Source organism: Orycteropus afer, unplaced genomic scaffold (genome assembly GCF_000298275.1).
Source record: "Orycteropus afer afer isolate SDZICR_OR568_19922 unplaced genomic scaffold, OryAfe1.0 scaffold00245, whole genome shotgun sequence".
NCBI classification, from domain to species: domain Eukaryota; kingdom Metazoa; phylum Chordata; class Mammalia; order Tubulidentata; family Orycteropodidae; genus Orycteropus; species Orycteropus afer.
This window is the reverse complement of record NW_006921832.1, coordinates 3,855,013-3,868,449: the sequence shown is the minus strand read 5'-3', so window position 1 is coordinate 3,868,449 and position 13,437 is coordinate 3,855,013. Positions and strand designations below refer to the sequence as shown.

The following is a 13,437-nucleotide window of genomic DNA, read 5'->3' as shown; positions in this document are numbered from 1 at the left end:
TTCTTCATTCTTCTTTGCTCTGGACGAGGAGAGACCCATCGTTGCATCTAGATGGCACCTTGCTAACTTTTAAGATCCCAGTTGCTACTTGCCAAAGTAGGAGGTGGAACAGTGTTTCGTATAGTATGTTATGCCAGTTGAGCTTGATGTCTCAAGGGCATTTTTGCAATATGAATCAAAATCCTTAAAATTTTGCTTTATTCTTTTTAACTTTATGTGGTGGTTATGTTTGTGTGTCATCTTGGCTGGGCCTGGTTGACTGGCTTGGCAGCTGGTGGTAGTTATTCCCCATGATGAGACTGGCAGTCAACTCCATCCATGGTGGGATCTACCACAAGCAGCTGAGTAGCTGTCTTTGGGTATGTGGTTTGCTTCCTATATATAAACAGCAGCTTTGGGGATGGTCTCTAGCATACAGCATGCTTGGACCCTGCATATGGCTGTGTCACTGTTCAGCAGCCAGCCATGCTCTGCCGACCTGGGGACTTAAAATGGACTTGAATTAGTGGCCTGCCGTGTGGTTTGATAACGTTGGGATTGTGCCTTTTTACTAGTCAACCTTGGGCTTGGCAGCCTCAGCAGCCGGCAGCTGTCTGAGTAAAGAAAAGCCTCTAGCTCCAGTGGGCTGGGAGCTGGAGGCAGAGCTGAAGCCCAAGGCTGAGGGGCTTTCACCCAGCCCCTAGAGCCTGGCACTTTGAACTTGGACTTAAAGCCTCCAAATTGTAAGAAAAAACTCCTGTTTATTTAAGCCATCACATTTGTGGTATATTCCTGTCAGAGCAGCACTGGGTAACGAGAACAATTTAACATTTCAATTTTTAAAGATTGATATAAAGAAAATATATGTAAAAATCCATGGTATTATTGCCATGTAATTTATAATAGTATAATGTTAAAAATTACTGAGAGGATTAATAGGAGATTGGTATCAAGTTTAGGACATTCTAGAATAATGTAATGTAAGAAAAGTGAAAACATGAGATAACATTGACAATATCATGTTAATGTAGCCTAGAAAATACAGGTATGCATCGCTTAATATCTGTTCAGGTAATGTCCGATTGCATATACATCTGTGGTCCCAAAAGATGTTTTTGTTTAAAAGGATGTTTTGTTTATTACTTTCTTGTAGTGTTTTCAAAGGCCCCAAAACCCAAGAGTGGACAAGCGTCAGGGCTCCAGGGCACATAGCAGTCCGCACAGTGCCGTCTCCTCTGCCTTGTACTTCCCCTCCTTATGGCTTTGTTCACCCACCCATCAGCCATGCTGCCTTTCACCCCCAGCACAGCTCCACTCCTGCTGTGCAGCCGGGGCACTTGTGGGCTCCTGGTTCAGAGTGGTGGTGGCAACAGCAGCAGCTGCATATGATTAAGAAGTGGCTGCTACTGGTAGCCACAATCCCAGCACCCACACACACACTCCCATGACCACCTCTGCCCTGCACTTAGACATTTGTAGTCCCAATCCAGCTGCCAGCACAGACCCTACCCGGCCCACGCACACCCTAGCAAGGTGGGCCTGTTTGTCCAGTGGATACAGTTCTCAGGCTTTGTCCAGTGGGCTTCCATGAGGCTTTATTGGGATTTGACTATGGACTGGGGAGTGCCTATATATAATACGGTGTTTGCACCGCATCCAAATCAGAATAACTTTCTAAAGTTTCACAGGGCACATCGTGGACGTTAAGTGCTCTATACCTATAGTATATAGAGTAAGAAATGTGCTTCTTGCTTAAAAAAAAAATTGTGAATCAATAGATTTTTTTTGGGTTGCTTAAAAATAGTTGAGGCTGAAATGTTAACTTTCTAACTAAAAAAAACAAACCAAACGCAACTGCTGTTGAGTTGAACTCGACTCATAGCGACCCCTCCTTGGGTTTCTGAGGCAGTATCACTATGGAAGTAGATTGCCCAACCTTCCTTCCAAGGAGTAGCAGGTGGGTTTGAACTGCCAGCCTTCTGGTTAGCAGTCAGATGCCTTAGGCACTACACCAGAGCCCCTTACATGTATGTTACACAAGTAAAAGAAGAGAGACTGGAAAGACAGACAGCGTTAGTGATGCTTTTCACTAGGTGGTGCTGATTGGTGATTTGTATTTTCTTATTTGTACTTTGTATGTTTGCATGTTTACTAATAGAAAAAAATATATTTAAATGGATAAGATGCAGAATGGAAAAGCAAAGTTAGTAATGTCATATGCTACCCACAGAGGTTAAAATGTATCCATTGGAGCTCATTGGGGACTATAGCAAAAGCAATTTGAAAAGAGTAGGATTTAGAGTAAAGCAGCCAGATTTCATTGTAGTATAAAAATAGATGATAAGAGACTGATTACACTGGAGATCAGTGTTATCCAATGGGAATAAAATGAAAGCCTCCTTAATCTTAAATTTTCATTAAAAAAAGTGAAAGAAAAAAGTGACATTACTTTTAATATATTTTTATTACACTTGCTATATCTGTATATTATCATTTCAGCATGTAATCAGTATCAAAATTTTACATTCTTTCATTTGTAACATTTCAGTTCAGGTAGTTGAGTGAGTACTCAAGTACCAGGTTGTAGTTAATGGCTACTACTATATAGCACAGGAGCTCTGGTAGCATAGTGGCTAAGGCACTTGATTGCTAACCAGAAAGCTGGCGGTTCAAACCCGCCAGCCACTCCTCGGAAGGAAGATGGGGCAAGCTACTTCCGTAGTGATACTGCCTTGGAAGCCCAAGGAGGGGTCGCTATGAGTCGGGTCCGACTCGACAGCACCTAACAACAACAACTATATAGCACAGAAGGAGCTCTGGTGGTGTAGTGCTTAAGGCATTTGACTGCAAACCAGATGGTTGGTGATTCAAACCCACCAGGCACTCCACTGAAGGAAGACTGGACAATCTACATCTGTAAAGATTTACCGCCTCAGAAAGCCAATGGGAGTCACTATGGTCAGAATCGACTCTATGGCAATGAGTTTGGTTTTTTTTTGTTTGTTTATATAGCACAGAGAAAGTTTAGTCTGCCCTGTTTGTTGAAAAAGAAATGACAAAGAGAGGAGGGGATAACTAGAGTGACGTGTGAAAATCCTCTATCCTCTTCAGTCTAAAACAGACTTTTTCTAATGCATCTTACTGTATTTTTTTCATTGAAATATTTTACATAATTCAAAAAAAATTACTAATAAAATACTTATGCCCCCCACTCTGCTTAATAAATAGTATATTCTATGCTCTGTGTGCCCTCCTCATTTGTGTTTCTAGATTTCTGTTTTTCTCTCCTTTTTTCTCCTACAGGTTTTGGTAAAAATAGTCTGAGCCGTAGAGGAAGAGTAATGCCTGGAAAGAGACGTCCTTATGGAGTTATCACTGGCCTTGCAGCCAGAAAAGCAACTGGAATTCAAAAAGGAATTAGTCCTATGAATCGTCCACCTTTAAGTGACAAGGTAGATGATAGCTTAATCCTGGGTCAGAAATCTTTTTCTTTTATTTGTACTAGTATTTCTGTGAATGACCTTTAAAAAAAGCATTTTATTTTATGTAGTGCTTGTAGGGCTTATATAAAACATTTAGTAAATAAATAATCATTGTCGTTCATGAGGAACACCTAAATCCCTGATTCTCAAATATAAAGGTTTTTTCCTGCAGTTTCCAACTTGCCCTGTGTGTATGTGTTGTGTTTTAAAGCTTTATTGAGGTGCAATTTATATACCATAAAATTCACTTATTTGTGCAATTCAGTGAATTTTTATAAACGTACAGAGTTGTACAGTCATCACCACAATCTAATTTTAGAACATTTCTGTCATCCCAGAAAGAAACCTCATGCTCAGACACTGTCATATCCCATTTGCTATCCCAGATAACCACTAATCTACCTTTTATCTGGAATCATACAATAATATATATGTATTCTGGCATGTAGCATTAATGTTTTCGAGGTTCATCTGTCTTGTAGCACGAATCAGTACTTCATCTTTTTATTGCCAAATACTATACCATTTTGTTTATACTGCATTTTGTTTATTCATTCACCAGTTGATGGATATTTAGGCTGTTTCTGTTTTCTAATACTATGAATCATTTTGCTATGACTATTCACCTGCAGGTCTCTGGATATAAGTTTTAATTTTTCTTGGATGGATACCTATCCTCTGGTTGATATTTTTAGAGTCACAATTATTCTAACCACCATCCTGGCACAACCCAGGATAACCACTTTCTAATTATTAATTGGTTTTATTTACTTCTCAGTGAGTAATTTTTGAATTGGTTAAAGCATTATTTGAAATCATTTTCACAAATGCTTTTCCTTCTATTTTTTGTTTAGTAGTCTCAGCCACCAATGTTCTATTTTTTTAATCCTTTTGAACTTAATGTCCCTTTTTTTTTTTTAATGCCTTGGTTTCTCTGATTATGAAAATAATACATGCTCATTTGAAAAAAAAATCAGGACATTCATTCCTTAAATTATTTTAAACATATGCTGGCTAAGAGACATAACTGCCTTAGATCGGTTTACTTTTCTACCACCACCAATAGCTGCCTCACCTTCTAAGAGAGGTTAGTGTTACTCACAAACTCAAAATTATTTAAAAAAAAAAAAAAAAACTAGGATTACTGTAGGGTAAAGATTGGTGGAACCCCCAAAACTATTGCCTTTAGGTCCCTCTTTAGGCCTGGAACTGAAAATCATCCCTGTTGCTTAATTTTCAGCCAAACGTAGATAGACCTATAAGGTGAGCAGTACTAGGGAGGTACTGCTCCTTAGAATAATCAGCCATTCTTAATCAGACCCTTTGCCAAAGGGCAAAGTTTAGCAGGCAGGAAGGGTTAGGAGAGAAGAATGGAAACAAGAAACATGAAGAAATGGAATGTTACATTGTAGAGATTGCAGTCAATGACATGAAATAAAATATGTATGAATTTTTGAATGGAAAACTGATCTCCTCTCTAGACTTTTACCCAAATCACAATACAAAATTAAAGGAAAAAAAGATTAAATACGTTCATATAATGCCACATGTATTTGTTAAAGTGGAATAAAAATCGTTTTCTCAGTTTACAAAAAGATGAAGTTACTCATTAATTAGTTGTATGCTGGGAGATTGGGTTTACCTACTAATTGATGAGTTGTTCCTATAAAAATTGTAAATTTCCACATGTGGTAGTCTGTTGAGTTGTTTAAACTAGTTAAAAATATTAAGTCATAGAATACAAAGAATATACTGAATATTGAGATCTCATTTTTTCAACGTGTAAATTTGATAGTTTTGACAGGATATGATTGGAGATTTACTATTTTTCAGAAACACTCTCTTCAACCTGAATTCAGATTAATAGGATGAGTAGGATAGGATATGGTACTGGTAAAGTACATTAGTTTTTGGAAATTTAGAATACTTCTTATTATATATAAATAACTCATATCATCCTTTTTTGTTTATTAAAGCAAGTTGTTTAAGTGACTTACTAGGCTTTTAGTCACTGTATGTGCTAAAAATAATTATACTTGAAAAGAATATACTGAGCATAATTAAAGGAGCTTTGGTGACACAGTGGGTAAGGCATTTGGCTGCTAACCAAGAGGTCAGTGGTTCGAACCTACCAGCTGCTCTGTGGAAGAAAGTGAGGCAATTCTGTGTCTGTAAAGATTCATAGCTTTGGAAACCCTATGGAGCAGTTCTACTCTGTTCTATAGGGTTGCTACGAGTCAGAATCTACTAGATGGTAGTGGGGAGCATAATTAGACTTTCTACTGCTTTTTTTCTTTCTTTCCAAGCTTATTTAAGTTAGTGCAATTTTATTTCTGTTTTTTTTTTACTATGAAGTAAATATGTAAACAGGAAAGTAGAGCACGCTTATTTACGTTATTAGTGTTTATTGGGAGAATGACTGAGAAGTGATTGTCTCTAAGAATGAATATTCTTTTTGTTTAGAGAGAATCACTTAAAATAGTTGCGCTTTTCTTAAGGGATTCTCCTACTAGAATGTATAACTTTTTCAATGAATTCTGTAACTTTTGCCTTTTACATTCAGAATTTTCCAAATTTGGAGAATGTTCTGTATAACTTTTAACTTGACTCTTAATAATACTAAGCCATTTAATACTTCTATGAACTTAAAATTGTTCTTGCTACATATATATAGCAGTGATTTTCTATTAAGGTTTGGATAGTTTTGAATTCTTCGTTTCACCTATTTTGGTCATGTTGTCAGAAGGGACCATTCCCTGGAGAAGGATGTCATGTGCTTGGTAGGGTGGAGGGTCAACAAAAGAGGGGGAGGTCTTCAACGAGATGGATGGACACGGTGGCTGTCATGATGGGCTCAAGTATAGCAGGGATCATGGAGCTGGCGCAGGATCAAGCGGTGTTTCATTCTGTGTATGGGGTCGCTATGAGTTGGAAACCACTCGATGGCACCTAACAACAACAACAACAGCAACAGTTTTGAATTGTCTGATTGTTACAGTTAAAAATAAACACTTTATACCCATCCTGTGAAAATGTAGTCAGCAATAAAAAGAAACACAGTATTAACACATATGACAGTATGGATAAGTTTGAAAACATTCTAAATGAGAAAATCCATTTAAAAGACTATGTACTCTGTGATTCCATGTATGTGAAATTGTAGAAAAGGCAAAAACTATAGTGACAGATTAGTGATTGTCTGGGACAGAAGTCAGGAGGGGAGGGACTTGACTGCCGAGGCACACAAGAAAACGCTTAAAGGCAAGGGCATGATTATATATAGTTACCTAAATTCATCAAACTGTACATTTAAAATTTTATTGTACATAAATAATACCTTAGTAAAAATTAACATAAAAATTACCTTGATTTATTTTTCTGAAGGAATAATTTTTAATAACAAAATATAGTTAAGCAAAAACTTAGCCATGAGTATACTTTTAACACACGTTCATATACATATATCAACCTTAGATCCATGTAACATATATTCACCATACGTTAATTGATTATTATATTTCTGTTCCATGTACAACCACTCCTCACTTACTGACATGGTTCCAAAGACTAGATCATTACGCAAAAACTCATATTATTCAAAAATGGAGGATGACCATATCTGCAGTCTGCTCATATAGTGGAGGATATAACTACATCATTATATAACTGGCTAGTTACATCATTACCAAACTACTGAGGCTCAGCCATGTTGACCCATAACCATCACAGCCAGCTTTACTTTTGCTTTGTGCCTCCACATTTGTTACTTCCAGACTTATCGTCATTAATGTACAAAATAATTGAATGATAGATGTTTTATTGTTGTCAAAAATAATGAGATTTATGTCAGATAATGCAATGGTCAATGATTATGAGTAGGTGTTTTAATTCATTAAGTACATGTTAACTGAGCACCAGCTATATACTAGATGCAAGGGATTCTGCAGTTAGCTCAGTAGAAAATCTTGCCCCTCATGGAGCACTTACAAGGACTAGTGGGGAAGATAAACATGGAATAAATTACCACACAAAAAATTATGATTACACCTACTCTTTAATTAAAAGGATAATTTCATTTTAAGGTTTAAAGAGTATTTCAGAGTTTTAGTCTCAGAGAGCCCTCTACTCTCAACCAGTAAGTGTGAACTTAAAAGAATTTAAATTCTGTTCCACATTTTTCTCCCATTCTGTCAGGATCCATCTGTTGTGGCCTTGATTAGAATAGTCATAGTAATAGCTGGGTACCCTCTAGTTCTTTTGGTCTCTGGGGAGATGAGTCTGTGGTTTGTGTAAACCATTTGTTCTGTTAATTACTTTCTTCTTTATGTCTTTGGTTTCTTCCTTTCTCTCTTGTTCCAAATGAGTGGAGCCCAATAGTTGTATTGCAGAGTATTTTTAAGTATTTAAATGGTTGTAGTATTTAGATTATGTATTTTTGAAAGAAAAGGGGGAGATCACTGAATATGTGGAATAATCAGTGAAGTCTTCATGGAAACCTGAATTACACTTTGAATGATATATTCAATTTATATATGTGGAAGGAGAAAAGTGGGCATGTCATGTGCTTGCGCTTTGTATAATACTGAATTTTCTTGACTCCTTCCTTTCTCTATAACCATTTCTTCCCAAGCTTCTTTGCTGTCATAATTTTCTCTCTCTCTTTTTAAAACAGTTTAGTTTGGAACTTGGCCCTCTTACCTTTTCACTTAGTATCAAGAATTATGTTTATCCTTACACCAAAAATATCTCCTGAAGTCTTCTTAAAACCAGACAATAGTCTATAGCTTAACTAATAAAGAATATCTATCTGCCTTGAGCACTGTGCTCTCTTAAGATCTATCTATATGGGATCAAATTGATGATAGCAAGTCAAAAGATTAGATAGGAACCCTAGGGGGCAATGAGTTTATATTAATGGGGGAAAGAACAGTTAGGGAAAGGAGGGTGAGAATGGTTGCACAACTTGAAGAAGGTAGTCACTGTCACTGAATTATACATGTAGAAACTGATGGATTAGTGTATGTTCTCTTGTGTATATTTTTAAAAATATAAAATATTTTACATAAATCATGTTTATGTAAATGATTTCTAAATTTATATCTGATTGTGATTCTTTTCTTGAGCTTCAGAGCAACATTTCCCATCACCTGTGTGATCCTCAGAGCACCTCAGACTGAGCATATATGAAATGGAAATACTTCATTTTCCTGCCCTAAAGCTCTTTGTTTTCCTCAGTTGGTTTCATTATAATGTGGTTGTCATCTTTTCGATCACTAAAAGTGGAAATTTTCAAGTCATTCTAGTTTCTCCATCTCCCTCACCCACACTTCCAGTTGTCAATCCCTGTCCATTCTCTCAGAAATGTCTATTGTAGTGTTAGATATGTAGCAAAAAGCAGTCTCATTAATATAGTTTTTTGCCTTCTGAAAGAATATAGAGCGATATTTTCCAGTGTTGAAAAGGAAGGCAAACCTTCTGAGACAAAATGAAGTGCAGAGAAAACCAGTTGCAGTTCTCAAGAGACCTAACCAGTTAAACAGAAAGTAAGTACTAAAGTATAAGACAATAATGTGTTATCTTTCATAAATAAAGACACATTTTTTTTTGCAACAAGTGTTTGAGAGGAATGGATTTACAGTGATTTCTTCAAGTTTTCTGGTCATTTTTAAGACAGCTGTGGGGTTTATCTGAACATCCAACAAGAAACCACTTTACTAATACCTTCCTTATTTTTTAGACCCAGAGTTACTGATCCCTTTAATTATGAAACTTTAAAACATCACTCTGCTGCTTTAGCTCTCAGTATGTGGAGTAAAATAGTAAAAGCTGGTTATTTTGGTAAAAATCCTAACATCTCAGCCAGAATTACTCAAAATTGGGAATTCTGAAAGTTGGATTTATTGTTCAGCCTTGATAACTCTTAATAGAACACTTAATTATAATACATGTTACTTGTGGGAAAAGCAAACTGGAAAGAACATGATAGGAATGCTTGTAAAGCTAAAATTGTTTTATATTAAATTGAAAGCCAAAATTATAACCTATTGTCATGGCATTCTGTCCTCTAAGGATAAAACAGAAAGGAAGCTGATAAGCTGCAAACTTTCCTTATTATATCAGTTTCAAGTACCATTTACACATCTCTCAAAGAAGATAATTCAAAGTAAAACCTGGAAAGAAGTCATCTTCTAAATAGAATGACTAGAATTGGAATTTTATTTAACCATTATCTTTTTTTTTTAGGAGAGGGAAATTTCTCTGATAAGAACCTGTTATTTATATGAGACTACATTTTAATTGGTTACCTAGGGAAATTTTGCATTTGAACCCCTCTATAAGGTTAGAAGTAAGATGAGGTTACCTGTTAAGCACTTATATTTATGTAGTAGATTAATAAGAAATTCTGTTTTCTCACACTTTACCAACTTCTAGAAAAACTAGAAAGGAATTAGTAAAAGTCAAGTCAAGCATGATTTATTGTAAATTATTTGTTCTGTGTACAAAAGAACAAGCAGTGGAAAAGTGTTAGTTTCTCAGATTTATATGAATATATGAAGGTTTTATAAATGAGGAAGGATGAGAAAGCTGGAGGAGATGATGTTATTTTTTTAAGATTTTTCTTTCTGTTTTTGTTTTTTCAGTAGTTTGACAATGATATGCCTAGGTGTGATTTCCTGTTGGTAGTTCAGTGGTAGCATTCTTGCCTTCTATGCAGACCTGGGTTCAGTTCCCAGAGTACATCTCATGTGTAGCTACCACAAATCTGTCAGTGGAGCCAAGTATGTTGCTGTGATGCTAAATAGGTTTCAGTGGAGCTTCCAGATTGAAACAGACTAGGAAGAAAGGACTGGCTATTACTTAAGGAATATCAGCCAGTGAACTCTGTAGATCACAATAGTCTGTTCTGTAGCCAGTCATGAGGATGGTGTAGGAATATGCTGTTGTGAATGAAGTCTCCATGAGTTGTGAGCTGACTTGATGGCAACTAACAACAATCTTGTAAATTGATGTCTTTGATCAAATTTAGGAAACATTTCAAGTGTTATTTTTAATGGCTTTATCTTATGTATTCTCATATTAGAGAGTTGAATATTTGGGAGATAAATGAGTTCAGAATTAACCAGGGTTGTCAAATCTCAAATGGTTTCATGTAAGTAAGGAAAGAATTCAGTCATCTTTACATTTAAAAAAAAAAAAAACCCAACCGACTTCTGTGGTCGATTCTAACTTGTAGTGACACTTTTTTTTTTTTAAGGACAGGGTGAAACTGTTCCATAGGGTTTCCAAGGTTGTAAATCTTTCTGGAAGTAGACTGCCTCATCTTTTCCCATGATTGGGCTGGTGGGTTTGAACCACTGACTTTTTGGTTAGCGGCAAATGCTTTAACCACTATGCCACTAGAGCTCCTTCTTTACATTTAGTGCACCTTAAATTTTCAGCTTATGAGTTAACAATTTTTTAACAATTTTTGGTTATTTTTTCTAAAAATGTTTCTATGTTGTGTATTAAGTGTCATGGCATATGTGATTTTGTTGCAGAAATAATATTCCAGCCAATTTTACCAGGAGTGGAAGTAAATTAAGCCATCAGAAAGACACTCGTCAGGCAACTTTTCTTTTCAGAAGAGGCCTGAAGGTATGAAAACACCTTGGTAGTGTTTTCGTTTTACTCAAAGAATCCTGAATGTTTAGCAATCCTCAATCATAGGCATGGCCCATGGTTGGGTTTGGGATGTGGAAAACATGATATATAGATCAGCTCTTTCTGTTAGTTTTCCCTATTCTTTGTCTTTCTTTGGTGTCTCACCAGCAACGTTTAATAAGAATTTAGCGTTATTTAGGAATAAACTTATATTTGCCACTTGTTCTAATATAGGAGCCCTAATAGATGTTGTCAAATAGGCACACTCCCCTCTTCTGCATTCATGCACACACCACACTGGGTTATACTTGTAGAGCAGGGTATAGCTCTTCAGATTTGAATCTTTTGCTTTCTGTGGGATCCTTCTGCCTTTTTTTTTTTTTCCCTTCAGGTTCAGGCCCAGTTGAACACAGAACAGCTGCTAGACGATGTAGTAGCAAAGAGAACTCGTCAGTAAGTTCCAATTTGTTTTACAAGGTATAATTTCAAAATCCCAGATGTTAGCTACCCAGATTATCATGTGCCACATTCCAAAAGAAATTGAATAGGAATCAAAGTAAATTAACCATTGAGCCTGAAATATAACCTACTTTGCATTTTTATTTGTTATAAAACCTTTTTAGTTTTCAGGTGTCAGTATTACAGCAATTTTAGCACCAAAGACGTTATTCTGTTTTTATATTTTTATTAACTACTTACTCCATTTTAATGAAGTTTTTTTCCTGTAACTACATAAGTGAATTATTCAGGAAGTAAGTAGAAGAAAATCTAGTAAAGCTTTTAGGAAACTCTAAAACAATGAAATATTTTTCCTTAAACATAGTCTCTTTTGTCTTGACCTAAGCATTTTTTAAAAATTTGTTTTTGTATGTTAGAAATTGACATTTCCCAAGTGTGGTTGCATTCTATCAGTGTGATCAAGCTTTGAGGTCAAACCATTTAAAATTATGGTACTTTCTGGAAAACAAAACATGGTCGTGGTTTAAATATGATGCCAGTGAAAATGAGACATGATAGAGAACCATTGGAGTGTGAGAAATAAATTCTATTTGAATTTACGCTTGAAGAATTCTTTTTTAGCATCAGGTTTGTGACATTGGAAACCATAAGGAAGAAAATTACAGTTATGGCATATTTTCTTTTGCAACGTATGGTATTTATGTAATTGTGGTAATACATACAAATACAGTTTATTTTTTTTTAACTTGAGTATCAGCCTATGGACAAAGCACAAATACTTAATTTGGTAACAGGATATAATGTAAATGTCAGATTTTGACTAATGTAAATACAGAGGTAAACTTACAGAAATTAGGAGGGACAAAGTAGAAGAAGACATAGAAGGAAAGATTAGTGGTTCTGCTATTAAGGAAAAGTGGGGGGTCAGGAGACACTACTGAAAGAAATAGACACTTATGTATATTTAAACTTAAAATAGAGATAAAATAGTAAAAGCCATCAACACTTTTGGAGGTGGCATTTTTTCATGGCAAGATTTTAATACATAAGCATCTTGTTTATTGAAGTGGAGTTCCCCATCAAGTAGTAAAAACAGGAAGGGTTAAAAGTGATGCCTCTGGGGAGCAGGAATGGGAAAGGGGAAATTTGTGGGGTGAGGGACTGTTGCTTTTCACTAGAGGCCCAAGTGTAATAATGTGATTTTTTAAAAAAACATGCATATACTTCAGTGAAAAATACTGAATAAATTCGGGTGTCTTAATTCCCATACCCAGCGTTCTGATTTATTATATCATGGTGGGATCCAGGTATTTATATTTCTTAAAAGCTGAGAAAAAGTTAATGACCACTTTGAAAATATATGTTTTTATGTGGAATACTTTAGAGGATCAATAACCTTCATTTTAATGAAGGATTTTTTTTCTTTTCTTTTTTTTTTTTGCAACCAGATGGCGGACTTCCACCACAAATGGAGGGATTTTGACTGTATCCATTGACAATCCTGGAGCAGTTCAATGCCCAGTGTGAGTCCTCTCTTTCTTTTTACAAAAGTTAAAACCTCTCAGTATATAAAATAGAAAACTGTTGGGCTTCTGCTCAGAGTATGATGTCCAAGTACATGGAGATGTGAGGATAAAAGTAATGCTCATGGTACAAAATGGAAGTACTATAAAGCTAAAAGATCAACTTCATTCCTGGTTCTATGGCTCTAAAGTAACCACTTTTGACAATTTCTTTCATATTTATAAAAACATGTATATAGTCACATATATACATGTAGTTACATTGTATTTTATTTATATATATATGTTGTTCTTATGTGCTGTTGAGTCGGCCCTGACTCATAGCGACCCCTCCTTGGGTTGCCGAGGCAGTA

The 13,437-nt window shown here is 35.8% G+C and overlaps 1 protein-coding gene across 1 annotated transcript in view; it reads left to right on the top strand.

Annotated features, from left to right (window-relative positions):
• Positions 1-13,437, top strand: part of FYTTD1 (forty-two-three domain containing 1) — a 53,082-nt gene that overhangs the window by 13,192 nt on the left and 26,453 nt on the right. The window contains exons 3-7 of the mRNA XM_007949397.2: positions 3,283-3,431; positions 8,892-9,004; positions 11,000-11,096; positions 11,494-11,555; positions 13,010-13,084. Of these exons, the coding sequence (XP_007947588.2) occupies positions 3,283-3,431; positions 8,892-9,004; positions 11,000-11,096; positions 11,494-11,555; positions 13,010-13,084 (496 nt within the window). The remainder of the gene's footprint in view (positions 1-3,282; positions 3,432-8,891; positions 9,005-10,999; positions 11,097-11,493; positions 11,556-13,009; positions 13,085-13,437) is intronic.